The 13,877-nt window shown below is 45.9% G+C and overlaps 2 protein-coding genes and 1 long non-coding RNA gene across 11 annotated transcripts in view; 2 read left to right on the top strand and 1 right to left on the bottom strand.

The window, feature by feature from the left end:
• Window positions 1-13,877, top strand: part of LOC310768641 (zinc finger protein 574-like) — a 290,700-nt gene that overhangs the window by 201,210 nt on the left and 75,613 nt on the right. The gene's annotated exons all lie outside the window — the stretch shown is intronic.
• The window catches only part of POU2F2 (POU class 2 homeobox 2), a 106,651-nt gene that overhangs the window by 62,475 nt on the left and 30,299 nt on the right, over window positions 1-13,877 (bottom strand). For 4 of the 9 annotated variants that reach the window (XM_083627209.1, XM_083627210.1, XM_083627206.1 and 1 more), the window contains exon 3: window positions 6,873-6,981. The exons of the other annotated variants lie outside the window; for them this stretch is intronic. In XM_083627209.1, the coding sequence (XP_083483335.1) occupies window positions 6,873-6,972 (100 nt within the window). In that variant the 5' untranslated portion in view covers window positions 6,973-6,981. The remainder of the gene's footprint in view (window positions 1-6,872; window positions 6,982-13,877) is intronic. 9 annotated transcript variants of the gene reach the window in all.
• On the top strand, window positions 6,881-13,653 carry LOC310769167. The gene is made up of 3 exons (XR_014551471.1): window positions 6,881-6,983; window positions 9,704-10,228; window positions 10,544-13,653. It is a non-coding gene; the product is annotated as an uncharacterized lncRNA (long non-coding RNA).

Genomic DNA, 13,877 nt, shown 5'->3' with positions numbered 1-13,877 from the left:
GAAGAGAGAAAAAGAACAGAAAAAGGGGGCTACAGGGAGAGTTTCGGCACGTGAAAATTGCAAGAATTGGTGAAGGAGACCCACCACGCTGAACAGAAAGGAGAACTGCAGAAAACTGGAAGAGGTAGCAGGATGGGAAATGCAAGCAGATGCAGAGATCAGAGAGGGTTCCTGACTCTGGGAAAGGTGTGCTGTCAGCAAGGCACAAGGTAGTGGGGAAGATTCAAAGTGGGAGAAAGTATTGGTGCAGGCAAATATCTGCTCCTGGTGATTTCCTGGGTGAGCCATCACCCTGAAGCAACTTGCAGCCACTGCATTGTCGTCTCTCGCTTGCTCGGTCAACTTGGCAGCTTCCACACAAAATGTCAACAACCTGGCACACTTTGGGGCTAGGTGTGGGTGTTTTCTGTGGTGCTGCAACTGTTCTGAAATAGGTGTCGCCCCTTAAATATAAGGGTCTCCAGAAACCTTTATTTGTAGCAGCACGGGAGTGAGGGGGAACAAGCTGAAACAACTCCAGGGTAAGGGGAGAAAAAAGCATGAAAGCCAAAATATTTGGAATGAAGAGGAAAGAACTCAAGAGATGAGAAACTGATGCAGCTGGCAGGGTTGCACGTTCGGGGGGAAAAGAACAAGGGAAAGATCTGGGGACAAGGAGAGTGGAAAGGCTTGTACAATAAGGAAGGCAGATGAAATGGGAAACATAGTGTGGAGGTGTTAGAGATGAGTAGGGCACTTTACACAGGCCAGGAGGGCAGGATATTACCAATGGGTTGTGAAAACTGTGTAAGGTGTGCATGGGGATTGTAGAAGTGGGGAAAACAGGTGAACCCTCTGCAACACTGGCCTACATCCCAAAACCAGCACAATTTTTAGTGACACCAGGTCGACACATATATGTGTGGGCGACTTCAAGGTGCACCCACCTCACGCAGAGATCTTCTCCAGGAGGAAAAGACAAAAAGAGATATGGATGGAGGAAGGTGGACAGAGACAGCAAGAGGAAGAGAGGAAAAGAAGCAGGCAGAGGCTAAGGGGTCGGGGAGGGTGGAAAAGCTGTCTCTGCAAGAGAAGGTTTTTCACCCTGCCCTCAGCTCTCCCCCCCCTTCATACACACAGACACACACACATGAGCCTCAGCACTGACCCCCCCTCCCATCACCAATGGCCAGTCCCTTGGGAGGCCTGTCCTCCTCCCCCCCCCAATCCTGCTGACCCTGGCGCGTGGCTGTGCCCGGAGGCTCGGCTGGAACAAAGGGCCCAGAGCTCGGCCAATCAGGGTGTGCAGCTCTCCTGCCGCTGACCTTTTTATGATTATTATTTAAGGGAAAAAGCAGAGGCGAGGAGAGGAGAAAGGAGGGGAGGAGGCAGCAAAGGGAGGCGGGGGGAGGGGGGAAGAGGACCGGAGCTTTGCAAAGACAAGCCGGCCCTCCTGCAGCCACTGTATAGAAATACCCCCACATGCACTAATCATCTCCCATCCCCCTTGCCCAGGCTCCTTATGATTCCATATTGTCTGGGATCAGCTAGGGCACAACCCAGCAAGGGGCACATCCCTATCTGCCCGTGCCATAAGAAGAAGCCGCTCCGCCCAGGATCTGAGCACAACTGGATCGAGAGGTGTTGGAAATGACATGGCGATTCAGCCCCGGATACCATAGGAGAGCGAAGACACTATCAAGCCCAGTGCCATAGCCATCACTTGCCTGCATACATAACCCCACGCAGAATCCCCACCATACCACATCAGTTTGACTGTCCCATCTCACCAAATATCCCACTTCTAAGAGAGGACCATTTGCAAGGGCTTCTAAGCACAGCTACCGAGCCTAGAGGGAAAGATCTGTCCACACGGAGGAAGTAGGAGATTTAGGTATCGTATATAGCCATGCCTTTTTTTGACAAGTTTAAGCAGTTGCACTCCCTGAGTACGGATGTTAGTGTCTCCTCCATCTGTTTGCCTATCCTTTCTCTTTTAACCCAGTCATCTGGCGGCAGACATTCATACACACATCATAAAGGCATGTACCATGAGCTATTACCATCAGTTGTGCATGGTTAAAAATAAAGCACTTGCAAACATACAATGTCCACGAAAACCAAACAGTGGGTATGGCAGACCTGAGTTTTGCACTCACCTCAATCACAAACTTCTTGGGCAAAATGGCATGTAAAAATCACCATGAGGAAGATGCCATGAAATTCCTGTGATGTGAAAGGTCTACTCCAGGCACAGGCAAACTCCGGCCCTCCAGATGTTTGGGACTACAATTCCCATCATCCCTAGCTAACAGGACCAGTGGTCAGGGATGATGGGAATTGTAGTCCCAAACATCTGGAGGGCCGGAGTTTGCCTATGCCTGGTCTACTCGGCTGACCAGCTTCTGGTCAAACAAATAGCTATATATCTGGTTTGAACGGATACATATCAGAGCATTCATACAAGGCCTCTCACCACGTCAAAAAAAGTCAAATGTTTGGTGGTTTCACAATGCACTCCTTACAATGAAAATGGCTACATGCATCGACTGCTATCGGCACATCCTAAACAAGCTATTGTCCATCTGCTTTGGTGTTTAGGTTCTCAATATATGAAATGGAAATAAGAGCAACCTCTAAAGTACTTAGGCAGTAAAGTAGAGATTGCATAGCACTTTATGGTGTGCTATATTATAAAATAATAAATTTCAGTCCAAAATAATGCACATTCATGGAATTTTTCCTTCCTTTCAGAAACTTTGTCCTTGAAATCCACACTCATTGAGGGCCTAGTTTGCTATTAGCAAATGTATTACTTGCCAGTGTCAACTGGGTATATGGGAATTCAGTATATAACTTGTGCTCAGATTTTTTGACAGGTGCCTGCTTTGATTTTAATCAGCCCACAAAGCAAACTAAACGAGCTCCCAGCTACCAAAGCAATGTAGCCCGAATCAAAGTTTAGCCAAATGAAAGATTCAAAGCTGAAGTTCTCCATGGGTTTGAATCAAATCCCAAAAGCCATCAATAGGAATGGATGCTCAAGTCTGAAACGGAATCCGAAATACACTGTGGAGGCTCAGGGTCAGCTTGGGGGTGGCTTGCCTATTGAGTTACAGTGCCTTTCCGAATTCTGCCATCCTGCGCTGGGTGATATCCAAGTCATAGTCAAAGCAGAAATGATTGAAATGATTGGACTTGGCATTCAGGACAGACAAAAGGAAATATTTCTTCACATTTATTCACATGGTTCAACGATGGAGTTTCCTAGTGTAACAGCCAACTTGCATGGCTTTAAAAAAAAGTTTAGATGAATTCATGGAGAATAAGGCTATCAATGGCTACTAGTCACGGTGGCTGTGTACTACAACCAGAATCAGAAGTGGTTTGCCTCTGAATACCAGTTGCTGGGGAGCATAGTTGAAAAAAGTGCTGTTGGGCTTGCGGGCTTCCCATAGGCATCTGGCTGGCTACCGTGCGAACAGGGTAATGGTTTTTTTGGGTCTTTGGTCTGATCCAGAAAGACTCTTCTAATATACTTAAGTCCACTGATTTCACCGGGTCTACTCTGTGTATGACAAACACTGGATATCACCCAATACATCTGGGGAGTTTAAATAAAAGCATAGCAACCTTCATCACTGCCAAATTCTTTCTCATCTTTCTGGCACTTAATATTACAAAGACTGGTGCCTACTGTCTGAAGAACAGCTCTGACTAGCTCAAAAGCTTGCAACCTTATGCTATCACCAAAACTGGTGAAATGACGGTATTACCTACATGGATCTTTAAAGTTTCCAAAGACAACATTAAAAACTAGAAGCAACACACTAAAAAGGCATGTTCCTAAACCTTTAAAAAAAATCTTTTTCAAAATGTATTATTTTTTTGAATAGAGACATCACAATTTGAAATGCATGTTCTATCTACCATGGGTTTTTTATTTGACTTATGGAGCTAGGTAATGCTAAAAATGCAAAAGCAGCCTAGATCACAGCCTAAATCACATGCAAAAACATGAACTGGATGTACGTGTCACTGTAAACAGACCACAAGACACTAAGGAGGCACAACCTTGTGTAGAGATACCAGTGGCAAACACTCCTGCATAAAAACACATTCACACATTGCATGCAGGAGGGCATGGCGTAACTATCCTACAGCCACGGGATGCTTGTCCAGCCATCTGGGCCTCTGCCTCCCACTCAGCTGACCAAGTATATATTATCAGGCCCAGAAAAGAAAAGGAAAACTGATTCCCAATAACGTTAAGTTCCCCTGAATTGATCTTAGTACAGTACCTAAAACCTTGATGGCTGCCCCATGGAGTTTTACTTTATGATTATTTTGCCAGTGCACAACACAAATGTAACATGCCAAGACAAGGTCCACAATGCGCATTTCCCCCTTGTGCACAGCTATCCAGGTTCCACACCCACCACGAAAAGAACTTTGGCTGGCTTTGTGCCATCCCACAACACCCCACATCCAGACCTAGATGTGGAAAGCGCCAAGGATGGAAGGATGGACACACACCAAACACACTGACTTCTCTGACCAGAGAGAGAGAGAGAGAAAGAAAGAGAGGGAAGGAAGGAGCATGAGAGGGTGGAGGTGGGGGCAGTTACTACAGGCTGGAAAATCGATTTCTGCCTCTGAACAAGCTTCGCTTCCCAGATCTCCGGGTTCATTAGCACGGACTGGGCTTGACACCAATACAATTTCCACACCGCGCTGGCTGCAGCAGAGCAGGGGGGGAGGGGTGTGCATGCAGGGCCAGCTCTGCAAAGCCACTTCTCTGAACCCCCACCACCCACCCACCCGCCAGCCATAGAACGTGTCAGGAACAGATTATAAAACTGCCTCCTGTCGTTCCCCCCTCCCTTTGGGTCGCCCCGTTCTTGCCTTTACCCTTTCACAGGGGTTGCTTCTCTCCTTACCCACTGATGCACCAATGCCCACATTTCTCTTCATGCCCTGACCCTTCCCTATCCCTGATACTCCTAAATCTCCAGCTGTCAGGTCTACCAAGGAAAGGAAGCTCTCCCAGAGTATAGTTGCTTAGAGTAGGGGAAATCAGTCATCAGGACGCCTGGGTTCTCTTCCATGAGGTGGGGAGCGGGAGGGGAAGGGGAAGAAGGAGATCTACCAGTCAGCGGTTATTGCTAATTTGTTCATTAATAAGCACCCACATCGCACCCCAAAAATATCACTGCCGTCCCAGTTCTTACACAGATTCTTACCCAGCACATTCCGTATAATCCACTGCCTCATAATTTTAGGAGGCAGAAGAGAATTTCCCCCCAAGGTCACCTAGAAAAGCCCTTCATAGACCTCAGGAGCCCCAGCTCTGGAGACAGCCCCCCCCCTCCCTTCTCTAACTACTAGACCCCCATGCACCCCCCTCTCCCCTGTTCTGAAGGCCCATCACTTCAAAGGAACACATCCCCACTTATCTTTTGAGTTCACTGTCCATAGTCTAATGGTCGAGAGGTGCAATCCAAAAGTCTATTTTTAAGATGCGCCCAGACATAATAGTGAGGTGTGTAGAATGGGAGGGGGGGATAGCAGAATGAAATAGCTTGACACGGGGGGGGGGGAGGCGGGCAGAGGAACTATATATCTTACGCTGACAACAAACAGTAACTAGAATACAGAGGAAATGTCTAAAATCGGAAGAGGGGAGCTGTGAGCCACAAAGCAGACCCCAAATGCTGTGGGGTGTAGGAGGGGACATAAATTCCCCTTAAACACAAGGCAACGGTCCTGTCTCATTTCCCATCTGCAGCACCCCGTCCCAAGGAAGACAGAGAATCTGAACTATTCACAGTTCCAGAATTTAACTTGCAGAATTGGTGGGTGGAGGAGGGTGGGCATAAGCAGACATGGCGGGGGGGGGGGGGAGACTTCAACAGGAGATTATTGTTAGAAGCATTTGACTAGATGTGGGGAAGATTTGGAGGGAGGATCCGAAGCAGAAAACCAGAAAATATTGGTGGGGTGTTTGGCATGATTGCACTAGAGTAACCATTTACCGGGGTTGCACCTGAAACTCGAACAGGATATTCTTGGGGGTCAATTGATGAAAAGGGGTACTTATGGGAGGCTGCGAACAATTTGACAGAACTGGCTGGCATTGGAGAAGAGGCAGGTGGGGTTATTTGGGGGCACCTTCCCAGACTGGATCTCACAGGTGCTTTCTGTCCACCCCCACCCCCTAATTCTCTCTGGGCTAGAAAAATCCTCCCCCACCAGCCCACCACCTGCCTAACCCTAAACCTTACTTGGTGTTTCCCATATACCGAACAGAGGAAGAACCTCATAGGGAAATAATAGCAATATAATAAAAATAACTTGATGATTGGGGTGGGAGCAAAGGCTTCACCGCCCCCCCCCAGCCAGCAAAAGTGAAAGTGTGGGGGGATCTCTTTTTTCTTTCTTTTTTCTCCCCCTTTCTTTTTTCTCTTTTTTGCCCAGTCTTCTTCCACCGGCGTCTGCGTGCTGTTGGTTTCGGCGGCTGCCTTTGGCTTCTTTTCCCTGCTTACCACCCACCCCCACCGACCCCCACCCCCTCCGTCTATCGACCGCAGGATGCCGGCGCCGGAGGTTCGATACGGAGCAGTGACACTCCGGATCAATACCGCATGAATAAAAACCCCGCTCGCCCATCTCCGCTTTCTTCCTCTCCCTCTTTCCCCTTTTTCTCCCCTCCTTTCCCCCTCTTTCTCTCTCTCTCTCTCTCCTCGCCTGCAAGAGTTGGTGGCATCTCTCTCATTCTCTCTCTCTCTCGTCTTTTTCTTTCCCCCTTTCCCTTCCTTTTCCCCATTATGTTCCTTGCTGACTTGCCGGCTGCTTTCTTTCTCTTTCCGCCCCCTACACCCCCTTCTTCTTACCGTTTGCAGAGCGCAGGGCGAGCGGCGACTTGAGGCGCCATCCGTTCTCCGGGCCGGCGGATCTTTGGAAGACCAAAGGGACCGGCAGTGGGATGAACATGTCGGGGACCTGTGAGTGACACTCCGCATAACCCCACGGAGGGAAAAAAATATAAATATATATATAAAAGGGTGGGTGGGTGAGTGGAGAGAAAGGGGTGGCGGGCGGGCGAAGTGGGGGGGGGGGAACACATACACACACACGCTGGACAGGTGACGATCGACCGAGGATGACAATCAACCCAGGGTGGGGGGGGGAGTGGAAATCTCTCTCTCTACTCTCTCTCTCCCCCCCCTTCGACACACACTGCTCCGCTTTCTGCACTTACACACGTGCGTGCATGGGTGTGTGCACGGGCAAGTGCGTGTGTGTTTGTCCGTGCTGCAAGGAGGTGTGAGGTTTGGACACTACAGCCGGACAGTGTGCATCGTTTTAAGGCTTTTGCAGAAAAGGAAAAGGGGGTGCGAGTGCGTGCAAGTGTGTGTGTGTAAAACACTGCGTGCCCCCCCTGACAGTGCCTGTGTGTGTGTGTGTGTGTGTGTGTGTGTTTTGCCCCTTTTCACTAGATCAACGGGGGCCCCTTAGCTCCGTCCGAATCTTTCTCTCCCCCCCACTTCACCTCGCCCCCCTTTTCCATCACACACACACACACAGCCTACGATTCCCACTTTATTGTCTTCCCCGTTATCTCCCCCCCCTTTGCTTCTACCTCCCCTCTCTCCTTCCAACCACCCCGCTTTGACAAATGACATCCGAGCCAGCGACTTGCCGTCCCTCGCAATCCCCCCCGCGGGGGGCTCCGCTACCAACATCTCTCCCCCCCCCCTTCCTCTTCACTCTTTGCACAAATACAGTCCACCCAGACAAAAGCAATTATTCCTTAGGTACAAGCTTAGTGTGGGTGTTGAAAGGGGGGGAGGGGAAAGAGAGTATGGATGAATTATTGACACCCCCCCTCAAGCAAATAATCTTCCTTCGCTTGCCTTCTTTCTAAAAAAAAAAAAAAATTAACACACACCCTACACCTGACACTTCCACTATCCCTCTTTTTCAAGGGCTAAAAATAAACCCCTTAATCAGCTTCATAAGGCTCCTCCATCCCCTTACTTAAATTAATGTGTGTGTGTGTGTGTGTGTGTGTGTGGCCCCAAACCAGGCACTCAGCGCTCACAGCCCCTTCCAGGTTTATTATTAGAAGAAGAGAGATTTACACAGATAATTACTACTAGGCACTGTAATAATAAAGGGGTGACCTTCCCCACCCCCCAAAAATAGCCCATGGGATATATAATGAGGCCAAGAGAGTTTCTGTAATAACTCTTTGACTTCTCTCCAGGAGACTCACTTTCTTTTACTTTCCTTCAAGGGGGAAAGCAGAGGCACCTGTCTGTTCATCCCCTAGTCTCTCTTTATAAGGCTTTGGGGAGGGACGTGTGAGAAAGCGACCTCTTCTGTGATCACTTTGGTTCCTGGCTCAGGATCACACCGTGCTTCTCTCCCCACCCAGGCCTTATCACCCACTGAAGGAATTGGCACATTTTTTTAAAATGCACATGCATTCAGATGTTGCTTCTCTAGACGATGTTGGTTTCCTTATTTTTCCCCAACTGCCTTCTCTCCCACTTCCCCAACAGTCAGGTCTGTGTAAGCCGCAGTTGGGGTCTCAACCCCAGCCAGCGCTGTTTCCTCGGAAGTGGCAGGGTGGCAAGATTTGAGACAGACAATAGTTTCAAAAGGGAGTTCACCAACATGGATCGCTAAAGGCTTCGTCGCCTGTCATCGACACACAAATTTCTCCTGCACCCACCCTGCTGCCACTCTCCAAAAGGGTTTGGTAGGATTTTGCAACAAGGATGGGGGGAAAGCCCTGCCAGACCTGTCTAACTAGAGGACCGCTTTTCCAAAGTGACTTCAACCCTCTGGAGTGGAGGGATGCTACAGGCTAGTTGGTACCTCTTTCTCCTGCTACTACTAACCCTCATTGAACCCCATCCGCCATACTTCCAGTTTGGTGCTTCTGCATCAAATCAGCCCTTGGAGAAACTGTTGCGTGGATGAGCTGTGAGTCACAGCTAGAGCCAGCCAAACCCCAAAACTTGAGTCCTGCCCCAATATCGCAGGATATTTCTTTTTTCCCATTTACTCTCTGGGTGCAGTTGGATTCTTCTCCCCACCTCCATGCACATATCCCTTATTACTCTATTATGATCTTGCAAGTCCTGTTCAACTGCATTTCAAACAAGTGGTCCAAAAGGAGATCAACAGCAGATACCATTATCTGTGTCCCATTGAACTCTCTTTTCATGTATCATTTGATTCCCCCCCCCTTTTTTTTTTATTCCAACAGCCCTGGAAACATGGAGAGAAAGTAGATAGAGGATGGATGCAAAGATAGAAATGTGTGGGGAGAGAGCGCGGAGTGGAAGATAGACAGACAGAAAATATATGAAAGGGAGGGGGAGAGAGAGACGGAGAAAGGGATGGACAGAGAATGGGATGGAAATATATTAGTGAGAGGCAGAAGGAGAGAGGAGAGGGGTATATATGGTGTAATATAGATAGATATCAGATTGATGGAGGGGCAAATAGATGAATATGCATGGGGCAGAGAGGGAAGGAGAGGGGGGGAGAGAGAAAGAAGAGGAAAAAATAAGAGTTGGTGGGATAGAAAGAGTGCAATTATTTGATTCAGTACCATAGTGCTGAGGTCAGAAATTAACTGCCGCTAGCCTTAAAGTGGGGGTGTTAATATGTTCTCTCTCTCTCTCTCTCCTTTTCTCCCTGTCTCTAGGTCACAGAAGATGGAATGTACACATACACACATACACACACAAACGAACCAACCAACCAAGGCTATTATAGTAGACATTTTCCAAAATAATAACAAAAGCCAAACTGGGGATGATGGCTGTTTTTGGATAGTGTTTGATCTCACCTGAAGAAATTCTCTTTCTGGAGTGAAGCTGGGAAGAGGGTACATGTGCACCCCATTTCAGCCTTCAAAGGGAAAAGGAAGGTCTGTAGATGCTAATAATAAACCACCGTAGGAAAGAGGAGCTGAGTTAATCACAAATCCACCCATCCAAAGAAACAAGGCAGTCACCTAACAGGAGGACTTGGTTCGTTTCCAGGAGAGCTGCTTCAGCCTGCATTGGAATTGCCCACCAAATGTAAATCCTGAACAGGCTACCTTGAAAATTACTCTTTTCCACATTCTAATCTGCATTTAACAACGCTTAAAAGTACTGCTTTGTAGATGAAAGGGAGTTCTTAGCAGCACCTGCTAAAATGCCCTTATAACTGCTGGTCCAATGAGGTATTGCCCCCTCTTCTATTTCATCCCAAACAAACTAAAAGAAACACACTGCTCTTTTAAAATGTGCAGCATGGATATGCCATTTCCAGTCTCCACCCTTTCTGCACCAGTATTTACTCTACTGGGCATTAGAAGGATTGTTTCAATGTGATTTATTTTTATATTGTAACTACTCTAAACCAATGGGAATTGGGTGGGGTGGAAATAAAAAATATTCATCCTAAATACATCGCTAATCTCAAATTTAATTGCTGGCAAAAGTATTTATTGTTTTGTTTATTTATTGTTTCCATTGTTTCCACCTTTCTACAACAGAACTGATGCATGGAGTAAGAGGTTTAAACAAGGAGACGTGGAACAGAAAAGTGTATGGAATAATGAGTAAACAGAGGAAGGTTTTATCCCTATAAGCCAGCATCCGAAGAGTTGAGCTCAATGGCTTGTGGGTGGGTCCCTGCTTGGATTCTGGACTACAGTATTTATTTCTTGAAACAGCAAAATTTTCTCCTCCGTGTCATATTACAAACTATTTAGTTTCAAAAATGACTTCTTTCTAGCATGCCAAACTTCCTTGGGTAAGAGGAACCAGTTGTGCCGTTCTATGGATGCTGGCCTTAATTTCTCTCTGTAGACAGATCATATAGATGTGTGCATACACCTGTTTGCTTTTTCTTAAATAATCCAGCTTTTACATTGTTATTTGTGCATTCAAACTTCAAATATAATGGCACGCAATTAATTAGCATGCAGGTAATAGATATGTGCAGACTCAAAGTAAGGGATGGGCATTCTGCGTTTCCATCTGCATCACACAAGATGGATGGGAAGGAATATCCTATCCACACCACACTGTACTAATGCTTATTCAATCAGCAATGGAGCGCTGGGCACTGCGTGCATGGTTCCCAATCCAATATCTGGAACTATATGTATAGCTGGGTGCTGGCATCCAAACAAAAGATCTGCTCATGTAGCAATTTTGCAGCGTAAACAGATCCAGATCCAGAAGATGAACCTGCATTATGTATGGATACTTCTTGCTGGATTGGTTAAACTTGTATATCCTTTTTCTGTGAACTGATTAATCCAGAGCAAGTAGCACCATCAACTTAGATGGATAAGAATCATCACTAAACACGCATACACACTCTTTGGTCACTTCAACCATGCAGATTATGTGTACAAAAGGTTAATTGAAATAAGAGAGAGAGAGAGAGAGAGAGAGAGAGAGAGAGAGAGAGAGAGAAGCCACTCTCTATTAAATATTATTTAGAAAACATTATTGCTATCCTGCAATGTACAAGATGTTACTTTGCAGTTCTAGAGTTAGATATGTCTTTTGCATGTATTAAGATACTTCCTGTCTTCATTTAGAATTAAAAACTGGGAAACATGAAATCTCTTTCTACCCCTACTGTATCATATTTGTTTACCATTTAAATGTTTATCGTAAAAAGATGTACAATTTCAGCCTTTCCTCCTGTACAACCTAGCATCCTCACTACAACCTGGGCCTACCTTCAAAGAAATAGAAGGATCTAAAGTACTAGGATGTCGTGGCTTACAAGCTCAATCCAAAAGAAATAAAGATTTGGAAGAAAAATTCAATAAGTGATCTAATAGAGCAATTAATGGACTGTCTGAAAAATTACCAAGAAATCTGGAATGAACACTCTTTTCCAGTTTCTCATTCCAAACCTTATTAAGATTTGGTTGGTTCATTTTATCTTTTTAAAATGCAATTTGCTAATTTGGAGGCAATAGTGGGGAAATCTAGAAAGAGGTTTGGAGGAGGTGATAATTTAAAGAGAGAGAAAGAGAGATTGAGATTTAATCAGAAATAGTTCTCCTACAGAAAGTAACATAAAATTAAAAGAGGAAATAAAAGGAACAAAAAGAATGGAAGATGGGATTTCTTTGTTGCTGCGGAACTCTCGCTGGGATATCGTCAATGAATGGGGGGGGCATCATTCTTGGGCTGTCTTCCACTCTATCTTCTTTTAGGGGATAGGGAGATACCTGCAAAGCGTTTTACCCTCATTCCCCAGTTCCTAAAAAAGGGAAGGTAGGAAAGTGGATCTGATATTTGCAAAAAGATTGCTGTAGTGGGAAACTAGTAAATATACAGAGGAGTTTTCTCACGTAAGACATGGAAGAGAAAATATTTGGGGTAAGCCTTCATCAGTAGGGGGCCAGGCATTTGCTTTATCCCACCCATGGGCAATGAGATCAGCTTGGTTTTTTTAGAGTGATCCTTTATGACTTTTGGGGAAAGATGTCATCCTGAATTTTTCCACTGAAATTCCACTGCAGTAACCTGTGCCTTTTAACATGATCAGAAATTGTACAGTTTGATGCTTTACACATTAAAAAAATGTTCAACGAAACAATAAAGCCAATTTCAACCCACCCTGAAAAATAAGTAATGGGAGACTGTCACTTATTTTAAAGTACAGTATTGTGGATTCAGTGGGTCTTGTTAAGAAGAAAAGACAACATGCACACCAGAATCACATTCATAGGTATGTTTCACCTAGTCCCTCCAGCCCTGGATTAGAAGAAAACAGAGGCCAAATCCATTTTCCTTGCCACTTTGTAGAAAATGTAGACATTTGGCCTGATTGTACAAAGATCTGTTCTTGATCCCTGCTCCTCTAACTTGAACTATTAGCAGCAGGCAATAGTGAAAACGTATGAATAAAATCCCATGTCACAGAATCAAACATAGCAGTATCTTTTTTGTATGATGATGTATTTGGCACTTATGTTCCTTACAGTTTCTGGCCAGCAAGCGAAGAAGGGGCAGGTATGTTCAGGAAGAGGGGAAATGCCAGCACTGCAGCAGCTCTCAACAGTGAAATATCAAGCCACTGTTCACTTTTTAAAAAGAGGCTTCTCCCATTGTCAGCAAAAACAGCAAGTAAAACACTACCTGTGTGTGGGGTCCATCTCCTGCATGCATATATTTGGACCCTACCCCTTTAGCTCTTTCATCTTCCCAAGTTCATAACCCTGCAAGGTTAAGTATTATAATTCCCATTTTACAGACATAGCAACTTCTCCAGTGCCAGCCAAGGCACCCATGGATAGATACCGACAGCATCAAAATTTCACATGCCTGGCCAATCAAATAGCCAAGACTTCTCCAGACTTCATTGTATGTGCTTGAAATAATATAATGGTCCTGCCACCTACAATATGCTTTGCTCCTGACACAGGACACAGGTTAAGATCCCTTGGAAGAATGCAGGCAAGACTGCCAGATGTCACTAAGCATGTCCTCATCTTCAGCCAGAACTCACAGTGATGCCCATGAACCATCCCTGCCCATCAGCTTGCCCAGAAAGTGAGATGGAATCAAAAAAGAGACAGTGCGATTCCTCTAAGGGTCACACAAGCAGTCGGTCTCTACCCACAGAGACCCAAACAGAGTCTCTACCCACAAGGCACTTAGTCAAGGCTTGCCCACCCATACATATTTTGGTTTCCTAGCTGTGTGCCCTAAAATCAAAGCATTAATTTCCCTCAGAGAATTTAGAAATCTGGGTGCTGAAGCTATCCCTATCCTAAAAGCAAAATACCTCTGCTACTCTTGCTAGTAGTTTAGACCCCAACTACACATGATATTGGAGTGGCATTAATGCATCTC

The sequence above is a fragment of the Podarcis filfolensis genome (assembly GCF_964270895.1).
Source record: "Podarcis filfolensis genome assembly, chromosome: 8".
NCBI classification, from domain to species: domain Eukaryota; kingdom Metazoa; phylum Chordata; class Lepidosauria; order Squamata; family Lacertidae; genus Podarcis; species Podarcis filfolensis.
Note: the sequence above shows the minus strand (reverse complement) of the source record. Positions and strands in the feature narration are given on the sequence as shown.